At 35.0% G+C, this 13,041-nt stretch overlaps 1 protein-coding gene across 1 annotated transcript; it reads right to left on the minus strand.

The window, feature by feature from the left end:
• Positions 1–1,700: 1,700 nt before the first annotated feature.
• Positions 1,701–10,416, minus strand: LOC116776425 (alpha-(1,3)-fucosyltransferase C-like). The gene is made up of 2 exons (XM_032669621.2): positions 9,396–10,416; positions 1,701–4,607 (listed from the first exon to the last, which is right to left on the minus strand). Exons 1-2 carry the CDS (start codon positions 10,346–10,348, stop codon positions 4,340–4,342), a joined length of 1,221 nt encoding a protein of 406 aa, XP_032525512.2. The 5' UTR covers positions 10,349–10,416; the 3' UTR covers positions 1,701–4,339.
• Between the last annotated feature and the right edge of the window lie 2,625 nt (positions 10,417–13,041).

The following is a 13,041-nucleotide window of genomic DNA, read 5'->3' on the forward strand; positions in this document are numbered from 1 at the left end:
ATATTACTTATATAATTTGAAATTATATTTCCCTTAATAATTTTACATTTTCACCAAGAAACGAATTAAAATATAACAAAATGAAATGAACTATAATTTACTATATCTTTACTAAATAAAAAATAATTAAAAATAAAAATTAGCGTATTATCTTAACTTACGAGTAAATTCGATATTATCTTTTATTTATGAAGAATCGATAATACTTTTATGAATTAAATCTTATCGAATCATAATCGAATCGTAAGTAACATATGAAAAAAGTCTGGAAATTTTGAGATTAATATCATTATTTTTTTTCTGTATTAATTTTATCTAAATATAACATATTATTTTCTTGTATGGAACCACAATGTGAACGAATGCTAAAAGGGATGTAAAAAATAAACAGAAATTATAAAATGTTTCATCACTAAATTAATACCACAAAAATAATTTAAACTTTACAGCTTAAATGAAGTAATTTGCTAAAAAAGAATATTAATTTATTATACCAACTAAGCAATGTCCTTTAACCAACTCGAGTCAAATTATTTGTGGTAAAGAGTGATTCTAGCTAAAAAGACGCCAACAGTTCAAAACGTGTTCGAGAAATTTAATGTCGTTTCCGTAATTAATGTAAAACGAACGTTGATGAACTTTGATCTTAACTTATTGATCGATCGCCGATCGCTGTACACTAGATAAGCACGTCTGTATACTCACTCATATTGGAATAATTTACCTGAGATTTCCTTACTTTGAATAGGTCTCGCTGAGGCGTAGAGAATTTAAAATGTTTTCATTTGTCTACAAACGTCTGTAAATTGTATTTCCAATATTTGAAATAGAAAAAATGGAATAATTTTATATTCATAGTCAATATTATATTGAACATATTATGCTTATCTTTACCTGAAGCTCGATGGAAAGATAAGAACTAATGCAATATGTAGGTTGGTATATCTATGACTTATTATGTAGTAATATATCTATAACACATATATAACATACGTGTGTGTAGTATGTATATATATATATATATATATATACATGTGTGTATGTGTGTGGATGTATATTTGTATATATTTGTTATTTTAATTTCATAAATGTATATTGCTTAGTTTGAAAATAATTAAATTACTCAGTATTCTACTGTTCTTATTGAATTCTAAGATAGGTCTGAAATAACCAAAGTTCTAAAAGAAAAGTTAATATCTCTAAGGAGCGTTCGGCAAATACGTCCTTTACGATGCCAATCTTTGGTCCGATCTCTACAGATCCCGGCTTATGTTCGAAGTCCTCGAGCGTGAACTTTAGATGAAAAAGATTTAATAATAATTCCCCTTTATTATTAGCTTCTTTAAGCTTTTACGTGTGTTTATTTATCTTACCAACGAGATCTGAAATAAGATTTAAGAATCAATATATAAAGTTATTGAGTCATTTATAAATGCCAAAAAAAATAAAATTCTTATATTATATCTAAAACATAAGTTAATCTAATTTCCATTTAGCGGACATTTTTAATAAAATCTGTATAAGCTGTCTGACTTCATTTAATATTTATAACATGTCTACATTTAAGCTTACATATATAATTATATTCAAGAAAAACATCCCAAATTAATTTAAAAAAGTACATTTCTGTCTAGCGTATTACAATTATTTTATAAAAAGATATACAAAATATTTAAAAATTTGAATTAAATAACATAAAATACTGCAATAATTTTAATTTATTATTTGAATAAATCACTTACACGGAAGCAAATTAGACTCAACTAGTGTGTACTTATCCTATTGTACTTAAGAAGCTATTGTGATGTATGATTGTACATAAGAAAGAAAAATAGCTGGTCTTATAATCATACTATTGTTTACGTTATACAATTTGAATTATAAGAAAAACGAATAATCTTTCCAACCTCCAGTTTTGACCCATATATTGTATCAGGTCTTCTTCACATATCATTATGTCTTAAACTAATTCATTATTACCTTATCCACGTTTACTTACATATTTATCATACCTTATCATATCATATATTTGACTGCCTTATATTATTGTAATAAATAAAACAATTATGTAAATATTTATCAAGTATCTACCAGCCTCATTATAATATTCAGTGACACGTTTTAATAAAATCCTTATATTAAAATTATTATTGCTTAGCATCTCTTTAGATTGTCTTGAATTAGTTTCGATTCGACGAACATGGTCCAAACAAAATTAACATAGAAAATGTTCTTTCATTCATCTAATAATTTTATGGCTTGTAAACAAAGATTGGTGTTACGTAGGTGTGAACACTGTCAAGAAATGTAGTTCTTCTGGACATGGGGCTGTAAAAAAACAACATATACTTGCATAAACGTATATTATAATAATACATTGTACTACTAAAAGTTATGTCCTGCGCTCAACCCTATGTGCTAAGTTGGATTTTGGTTTGGTTTGACAGCAAAGATATAATATTTGTGTTAAAGTACGGGAGATATTTAGATCTTACGGTAAGGAAAGGATAAGTAGGAGGGAGTTATGTCACATGTTATCTTATATTTTATCCACACAAGGTTACTGAACCGTTGAAACTGATTACTTTTTTTGGATTTATAACTAGCGAATGTCATGGAAAAATGAATTTAATTTATAATTAATATTTTTAATAAGACTCTTAATTGTTTTTCAAAAAAAGTGCGGTTGGTTAACATAATCGTAAATATGCCTAGTAGTGAGTATGCCATCACAAATTGAAATGTAAGTGGAGCCTAAGATTGATTAAGTTTGATGAGATTGAGACAGAAATAATGGAACAATAAGTTTCTCACGGTAAGTCAAGAGCTTTCCTCCTACAACACTATTTCTAAATATCTAAGTCTTTTCACAGTAATATTCTCTTTGGAAGACGGATACTATTGCTCCAGTAGAGCTAACCGAAATACGACCGGTTCGACTATATAAAATAAATTGCATATTTTTTATTTAAAATATGTTCACATATAGGAGTACATCCAATAAAACTCGATAGCAACAAATTGAATTATGATAAAAATTCATAACCTATTTAATATTTACAAAGGTTTCAACAATTTTCCCAGTTTGGAGTTCGCTCACTAAAAAACAACAATACATTGAAATAATACAGAAAAAAAAAAGAAAAACGTAGAACGAATTGTACAAAAATATGCAGAAAGTGTTGAAATTTCTACACTATTTTAGGCGAAAAGTTATGAGATTATAATTTTATATCGAAATACGATAAAAATGTTATGATAAGAAAAAACATTGTTTATTTATACCATAAACTATGAGGATGCCTCATTAAGTTAATTATATAGAGTGGCAACCAGAGGTTACAGGAAAACTACGAAAACTAATTATATCTATATTATAATAAATGTTATATATTAAAACTTATAACCTACTCCTAAGACTACATGATTGCCCCGATGTTAGGATAGCAATGCCATTCCATAGTTTGTGCGGTATCAGGAATCTTCTGGTTCACACGGCTTGGTGTTTGTTCCGCGGAGTCAGCGGCGTCACTCGTTATATGATATTTTATCCATACAACGATGTTGCCCCGGCGATGTTCATTTATTTTATAATATGTAGCGCGTACGTTACAAATTATAACTGTTTTATTTACATGACATGAAGTGGCTTTTTAAAAGTAATATATAATGCTTGTAACTTATATGAGGTCATGTAGACAATTTCAGAAATAAACAGTTGAATGTTGATATTGTTGAATATGTTGATTGTGTTCGGTCTTAAACCAACATTTAATTAATTTATTTTTTTACATCGTTATCCAAATTGTCTTTTTTCATCCCCATAAATAAAGTGGCGTGTCACAAGTCTGACCTGGATTTCGGTATGTGGCACTGTAACTCTAAATCGGATCGACCGAAAAACATTTCCGGTGGTTTTTGTCTATGTTTGGTTAACATCAAGCCAGCAGAGTTAAAGTATCAGCTATTTTCAATAATGATTACTCGTTTAAGTGCCTCAGCCGTGCCAATATAATTGTAAAATGAAAATGACGGTATAAGATTTTTTTTTTTATTTAATAAATCTTTCGTTATTTCGTATTAGATTTGAAATTTTATATCATGTCACTGAGAATTATCTGCTGAGAAACTTCGTCTTTTTATTAATAATTTAAGCCTTGAACTCGAGTATCAATAAATTAAGAATTAATTTAATATAATTCGTTTTCTTAATTGTTAATTAAAAATGGTCACAAATAAAACTGAATTAAGTAATTAAATTAAAAATCACATTAATGTTGTTATTCCATTAATTGTTCATTCTACATATTCGATGGCAATCGGTTGTTTCATTATTTTTTCAACATTGATTCGGCGGATTCCACCATTTTTTCATGTCCAAATACCTAGATTCTTTCTTGACTAATTCTTCATCATTAAGCATTGTACAGAAACCGCAATAATCATCAGTTTCTATACTATCAGCTCTCGAGTGGTAAGAATAATGATTTTGCCATCTAAAGTAATCTACATACTCATCCGGACTTTTTATCAATTCATTCATTTTCTCAGCCAATTTTTGAACACCTAATTCTCTCGCGTTTAAATATATTCCATCTGGCATAAACCTGAAACAAACGTCAAATTAAGTATCTCGATAATGAACAAAGAGAATATAACGATATATATAAAAGTGAAAGATTTTGTCATTCGAAAAAATCTATTTCATAATGGGCGATTAATACCATTTAAAAAATCCAAAAAATTAATCAAATCATTATCAATCAATAAAACAATCACAACGATAAATGGAAAGCGATGCAAAAGGTTTTTTTTTTATTAAAAATAAAAAATAAATTGCAGAAAACCAAGTAGAAGAATATGACAAAGTTACTGGAAACTACCAGTCCATTGACATCCGGACACGTCTTAGCATTCCAAAGATAAAACAGTCGACTTGGAAAGTTCACGACGACCATTTAGCGGACCTGTTAGAGCATCCCGGCTCGAAGCAGGAGTTGAACTCGCGAGTAGAAACTTTACAAAATACTATTTACGACTACTTTAACGAGCAATATCCACCTCGAAATCATTACAAAAAATGGGAATAAATAAAAAATCTACGAATAGCTAAGCCGTAGGCGATAATCATCTTAGTCACTAAGTAGCTAGGGCGTTAAGATCAATTCTAAAATTAATTCAAGGAATATCGGCGCAAACCGCAGAATACCGCGATAATTTTGACCGGGCAAAACAGGAAGTAGATTTTGACAAAAACCCTTTTGAGTATTCGAAAACCATTTTTAAGAAAAAACGCGGACAGCTTCTCTTGACCAACGAACAAATTTACGATCATTTTAAGCGCACATACGAAGTGCCTAAAAGTCTTACTCTATACGGATCCCGACGAACAAAAACCTGGAATTTCTCGTATCGATTTCCACGACATTCCACCAACGCTAGAGGAAATAAGTGACTACTTTGTCTGACTAGATAAAGAAAAAAATCGTCTAAATCTGCACCGGGAACCGCTGGTATCCCATATATAGTCTTTAAAAAATGACCATCGGTTCGTAAACATCTCATAAATATATACGATGAAATCTGGTCAAGCAAGCAAATGCCGGAGTGCTTCGGGAAAGCAATTTTTGTCCTCATTACCAAAAAAGATGGAGTTATAGATCTGAAAGATACTAGACCGAAAGCCATAACAAATACTATATCCAAAAGCCATATCCAAAATACTATATCCAAAAAAGGCTAATTACCGTTTTTTGGATAGACTTAAAGAATGCGTTCAGGTCGATACAACACGAATTGATGCTATTCGCGCTAAGATGGTACAACTTTCCGCCCCTAGTTAGTGATATGATCACGTCATACTCAAAATTAAGTTTTCTATAAGAACTAAAGAAGACCCTTCAAAAACTTTTATTTACAATGTAGGGCTATTTCAAGGTTGCTTTTTATCGCCAATTGTGTTAAATATTGTAATTAACATCTTAGTAGATAAATTAATCAGCATCTTAGTAGATAAATTAATCAGCATCTTAGTAGATAAATTTATCAGTATCGGTTCAAGTTTAATAGTAAATACACGTAATCCATTTTAGCCTTCGCTGACGATGTCGCAATACTGACACGTAACCCCAAACACTGTCAAGTACTATTGGATGATGTAGATAAATTCTGTGAATGGACCGAAGGATTGGGGACAAAACCAAGTATGATGATGACGTCGTTACATCGCTCCCAAAAGACAAAGATGCCCCAGAATTAGACTCAAGGTTTCAATTCCACAAGGAGCTTATGATAGGAGCACAAAATAACAGAGAAGGGCTAGGATCAAGTAAAAAAGTCCAAGATACGGATATATTGAAGTCTTTTATTCGGCAAGACGAGAATAATAAATATAATATCCATGCCATGAGTTTAGAAATGCAGACAAATGGTTAGACATACGAGATTTTTGCATCCTATTATCACTAAAGTGGCGCACCTTAATACATGATTGGTCACCAGCATTGCTAAAATTCTATCTCAATACGTTCCAAATGACTCTCCCAGATCAGAGTAATTTAGTAAGATGGGGTAAAGGTACCGAAAAGACTTGCTATATCTGTGGGAAGGCAGTTGGAACTGCTAGGCATTTGTTAGTGGGATGTAAGATACTCCTGGATAGCGGTCAATATTCGCGTCGTCAAGATAGGGTTATGGAAATCATACGTGAAGCGTTTAGTCTTTCGGTAGCCAAAGCGCAAAGGGAAATAACCACAAACGAGCGATCAGTAGGTTTTGTGAGAGAGGGCACTAGGGCTATAAAATCAAATGTCAAGCCTTACTCCATCCTTAAAGTGGCTTCGGATTGGATTATAATGATGGATACGTATAAAAAACAATAAAAAAATCCCTGAGGATATTTGTGCGTTGGCCTCCAGACCAGCCATATTTATGTATTCGCGAATTTTAAAGCGCATTGTGGTGATAGAGCTTACGGTTCCTCGGTTCCTTGGGAAACCAACATCCCTAAAGACCATGCCATCAAGGTCAACAAGTATTACGAGTAACGAATTCACTAAAAAAAGGTTCGTTGTAAATTTATATACGGTAGAAGTAGGAGCAAGAGGTATAACAGGTAAATTTCTCTACAACCTGCTAAAAGACTTGGGCCTGCCAAGAACTGACATCAGTTCATCCTCGGTACTTTCGTCGAAGCTAGCCCTTGTTCGTTTCAAATTTGGTTAGGTAGAGAGAGGAGCTTGGACAGTAGAGGTGAGCGTTTAACGCTCGCTAGATAGGGGCTCCTTAAACCTACACCTGGGTCGCAAGTCCGAGGCACTGTTGAAACTCCTCTCTCTGCATCGCGATGGACCCGGCATCCGCACGGTGAATCCATTGCATACTAAGAGGTTTCGTCTCATATGATTAGTTTATAAATTATTTTTTTTTTTATCTACGAATATTTCAAAGAAATATATAGATTTTCTTCACTCAATAGATTTGCAATTATTTCAGACATTTACATTTAATCTTTGTGGATTCGTGAAGCATAATATTAACCATTCTGTGAATTGTGCTGTCACAAATAATTGAACTATGGGGTTTTCCAATAGGGACGCTTGAACTTTGACAGCTGATTGCGGCCATGTTGTTTGAGTGACAGCTGTCAAATGCAGTGTGTTATATTCATTCCGTCCTCCCAAACCACCATGGCAGGTTACAGTGTCGAGCAGCACGTGCAAATCATAAAATTGTTTTATGAAAATGGGTCTTCAGTTCGAGCAACGTTCCGCGCACTTCGCCCGTTTTACGGTCGCGATGATCGTCCTGCCGAGTCGACTATCCGTCGATTGGTGGACAAATTCGAGTCAACCGGGTCAGTTAACAATCAGCCGGTTCCCGTGCGTCAACGTAACGCGAGATCTGCCGAGAATATCGCCGCTGTGCGCGACAGTGTCCTCGAAAACCCGCGGCAGTCAATTCCGCGTCGCGCACAGGAACTCGGCCTTTCGCAGACGACAACTTGGCGAATTTTGCGTTGTGACTTGAGCCTGCACCCGTACAAGATCCAGCTGACCCAAGAGCTCAAGGTTAATGACCATAGACAGCGCCGTGTGTTCGCTGACTGGGCATTAGAGCAGTTGGAAGTTGACGCCGATTTTGGCAAAAAAATCATCTTCAGCGACGAGGCGCATTTTTGGATGAATGGCTATGTCAACAAGCAAAATTGCCGTATTTGGGACGAGACCAATCCACACGAGGTTCACCAAGTGGCAATGCACCCGCAGAAAGTGACTGTTTGGTGCGGATTTTGGGCCGGAGGCGTGATTGGTCCGTATTTTTTCGAAAACGATAATGGTGTGGCCGTCACCGTCAATGGTGAGCGATACCGGTCGATGATAACCAACTTCTTTTGGCCTGAAATCGAGAATATGGATCTGGACAACATGTGGTTTCAACAGGACGGCGCTACGTGCCACACAGCACACGCTACGATGGAAGTTCTGCACGAGCAATTTCTGGACATGGTCATCTCGCGCGGAGGCGACGTGAACTGGCCACCGAGATCGTGCGATTTGACCCCGCTGGACTTTTTCTTGTGGGGTTTTCTTAAGTCGCAGGTCTATGCCAACAAGCCGCAAACCACCGATGCCCTCAAAGTCAACATACGCCACGCCATCGATCAAATACAGCCCGATTTGTGCGCCAGAGTCATCGAAAATTGGACCTTTCGTGTGCGCGTCACCAACCGAAGCCGTGGCGGTCATTTGAATGATGTCATATTCCATACATAATGGGGTCGATAGACCTTCCAAATAAAAAAATTTCGCAAATATCTTTCCTACATGTATTTTTTTTTGCATTTCAAAGATTAAGCGCCCTTAATGGAAAACCCTATATATAAGCATATTAGTAGGTAATTGTAACAATGGCCAGACAAATCAATGGGTTACAACAGTCAAGGATACTTTTAATATGAGTCGTATTAGTCGTTTTGTGTTTATGAGCATTATTTAACAGCTATTCTTTCACGAGGCATAAATATTTATTCATAATTATTATGATTTTATTTTTATACATTCAATAATGGAAAAAGAGAAGGTAATTAAATTTTAATATTACATTTATCGCATTTTTTTTTAATTATGTGTATTAAAAGAGACGTAAATTCAAATTTCAAACGGACATTTAATTCTGATTATAAAGCTTGCAGAATCTGTGTCGGGCTGAAATTATGACTATTTGAAATACGATCCAAATTTTTTTTGATACAGGGTCATTTTAGAAATAGTTGTAACGTAAAAAAATAACAAATATATTGTTTCGTTTAAGATCACTTAAATAGACGATTTAACCAAATGGTGTTAATTCACTATTGACAACTAATCTTTCGAAACTGACTTTATTCTATTTACCTCGTATAATTAGCTGCTCCAAATACCACTGGCACTGTGTTGTGTTGTAATGCATGCAATAGCTTTTCAGTAACATAATCTTCACAAAATGAATTCTCAAATGATAAATAAAAGTAGTAGTCCCTCTCTACCATCTTTAAACACTCTCCATGATCTCTTGTTGAACATTTAAGCGAACCACAAGCACCGTAAACATCAACAACCAAGTTATATTTCTCCAGTTCTTTTGACAGTTCTTTCACAAAAATCTCTCTTTGGCTCTTCGAAAAACAAATTGATACAAACCAAGCGGCTGCTTTTTTTTTACTTTTCAATTTTTCTTTAAATTCACTACTCACTGGCTTCATATCTTCAAGTTTTTTCCAATGCATTATAGCATTAGGTCCTATAAGTTTACTGTCTTCATCACGTATAGCCATATAGCCCCACCTAGAGTCGGAGTTGGTCTTGAAAGTCCAAGTCCAATTGAAAAAATCGTTAAGATGATCCGAACACACTGGGTAGTAATGGGAAGACTCGATACTAGCAAATGCATATTTCTGGTGTGGGGATCTTTTGTTGGGCAACATTCCTTTGCTGTAGTGAATAACCTCAGGCCCTGCAAATGCTATTACGTCGAACTTTTCCACTCCACCTAGATACGATCTATCAGACGTTATATAGCAATTTGTATAAGTACAGTTTCTGTCAATGTAACCCTGCCTGCCGACGCCCATATATACGAATGGGACATTTTTAGCAGACGTCCATTGCAAAATATATTTTAATCCTCCGGCTCTTTTTTCAGGTTCTAGTTGTTTATTTTCTTCGTCACTTTCTATGCTTCTCGTATAATCATTAAATATGTTATGGGTTGATTTTTTCAACATACTTGATGATAAGCATAGAAAGAGCAATAAGACTGTGGCAACTAATATACGGAAAATGAATTTTACAGGAAAAATACGCCGCATTTTATAAAAAATTAATGTTTCACATTCCACTACACTTGACTATGACACGTGTTCACACTGCACTATCATAACGGTGAAACATATTAAAAGTTATATCGGTTATCTAATCAATATATTCCTATCAATTTCCTGCCTTTTTACGAAGAACTTATTAGGTCATGCAAATTAATTTAGTTTATTTATTTTTATATAGGGTTTTCCATTAAGGGCGCTTGATCTTTGAAATGCAAAAAAAAAATACATGTAGGAAAGATATTTGCAAAATTTTTTTTTTATTTGGAAGGTCTATTGACCCCATTATATATGGAATATGACATCATTCAAATGACCGCCACGGCTTCGGTTGGTGACGCGCACACGAAAGGTCCAATTTTCGATGACTCTGGCGCACAAATCGGGCTGTATTTGATCGATGGCGTGGCGTATGTTGACTTTGAGGGCATCGGTGGTTTGCGGCTTGTTGGCATAGACCTGCGACTTAAGAAAACCCCACAAGAAAAAGTCCAGCGGGGTCAAATCGCACGATCTCGGTGGCCAGTTCACGTCGCCTCCGCGCGAGATGACCATGTCCAGAAATTGCTCGTGCAGAACTTCCATCGTAGCGTGTGCTGTGTGGCACGTAGCGCCGTCCTGTTGAAACCACATGTTGTCCAGATCCATATTCTCGATTTCAGGCCAAAAGAAGTTGGTTATCATCGACCGGTATCGCTCACCATTGACGGTGACGGCCACACCATTATCGTTTTCGAAAAAATACGGACCAATCACGCCTCCGGCCCAAAATCCGCACCAAACAGTCACTTTCTGCGGGTGCATTGCCACTTGGTGAACCTCGTGTGGATTGGTCTCGTCCCAAATACGGCAATTTTGCTTGTTGACATAGCCATTCATCCAAAAATGCGCCTCGTCGCTGAAGATGATTTTTTTGCCAAAATCGGCGTCAACTTCCAACTGCTCTAATGCCCAGTCAGCGAACACACGGCGCTGTCTATGGTCATTAACCTTGAGCTCTTGGGTCAGCTGGATCTTGTACGGGTGCAGGCTCAAGTCACAACGCAAAATTCGCCAAGTTGTCGTCTGCGAAAGGCCGAGTTCCTGTGCGCGACGCGGAATTGACTGCCGCGGGTTTTCGAGGACACTGTCGCGCACAGCGGCGATATTCTCGGCAGATCTCGCGTTACGTTGACGCACGGGAACCGGCTGATTGTTAACTGACCCGGTTGACTCGAATTTGTCCACCAATCGACGGATAGTCGACTCGGCAGGACGATCATCGCGACCGTAAAACGGGCGAAGTGCGCGGAACGTTGCTCGAACTGAAGACCCATTTTCATAAAACAATTTTATGATTTGCACGTGCTGCTCGACACTGTAACCTGCCATGGTGGTTTGGGAGGACGGAATGAATATAACACACTGCATTTGACAGCTGTCACTCAAACAACATGGCCGCAATCAGCTGTCAAAGTTCAAGCGTCCCTATTGGAAAACCCCATACTAATAATATTCAGTAAAACTATTATTATGATAAAAATAAATAATTTAAATTTATTTCCATATATTTTTTTAATTGTTTATTAAATACAATTAACTGCATCTGCAATTCCATACAAGAAAGATCTACGGACGGACGGACGGAGATTAACACAAGGATGATACGTCCAAATTAATATATATCGGCGCAAGCAGCTTCAATGACGGCTGCAACATCAAAATTACTGTCATCAATTATTATAACAACTTATTGGTCGTCGTTACTATTGTTAAAAGTAAAACGAAATCAAAGAGAATAGAACTATGTTTGAATTCTGATATAAATATGACGTCTGGACGCACGACAGCGGACTGCAGAGTTCAGCGAGTGCGGATCATCAAGAATGTGATTATGAAGAACCCTCGAGAAATACAAGAACATTTAGAAAAATTGAAGTTTCATTTTAAAATATCTGGAACGTCAGCGAGGCTGGCTTCCTGTCTTTAAAACAATGAATTTGTAATAAATCCGATATATACATTTGTAAATTTCTCAAATTAAATAATATTAAGGGTATGTTTTAAAGCCCAATAATATTCTCTTTAAACTTATTATACCACCAAAGTAAAATCCAAAATGAAATTGTTTGTCATCCTGCATGCCTGGTTATTCATAAAGTTTACTTGTGATATTTTGTTTTTTACGTAGCTCATGATTATAACTTTTAGGATAGCTTATTAAAAATACCATCAAACTGCAAGAAACAATAAATTTAGAAATTTAATTTTAAAAGCAATCATTCAAATGCTCTAGTAGATAATAAGTGGCCAGAATCATTAATTGGCAGATATGTTTGTAGCTTCTCTCCCAATAGTAATGTGACTAGCTGCGGAGGAAACAATATTATCATCATAGTAATGACAGTTCCTGTAATGTAAATTTTCTGAAAAAAGCTGTACCACACCAAATTTCCCTTCAACAAAAATAATAATTTCTACTTTTTTGAATTTAGAAATTTAGAATATAAAAAAATATTTTATAACTATTATAAGTGGATAAATATTGCTTATGGTTCCTCCAGTATACATAAGAATGGCTAATGTATATATTTTAAATAGATTTAAATGAATAATACTCGCGAAAGTCTTAGATCTCATTATTTTAAATAGAGACAGGAGTCTTATTTTTGCAGGTATTTTGAATAAGTTTCGTAAATATT

The sequence above is a fragment of the Danaus plexippus genome, chromosome 8 (assembly GCF_018135715.1).
Source record: "Danaus plexippus chromosome 8, MEX_DaPlex, whole genome shotgun sequence".
Lineage (NCBI taxonomy): Eukaryota > Metazoa > Arthropoda > Insecta > Lepidoptera > Nymphalidae > Danaus > Danaus plexippus.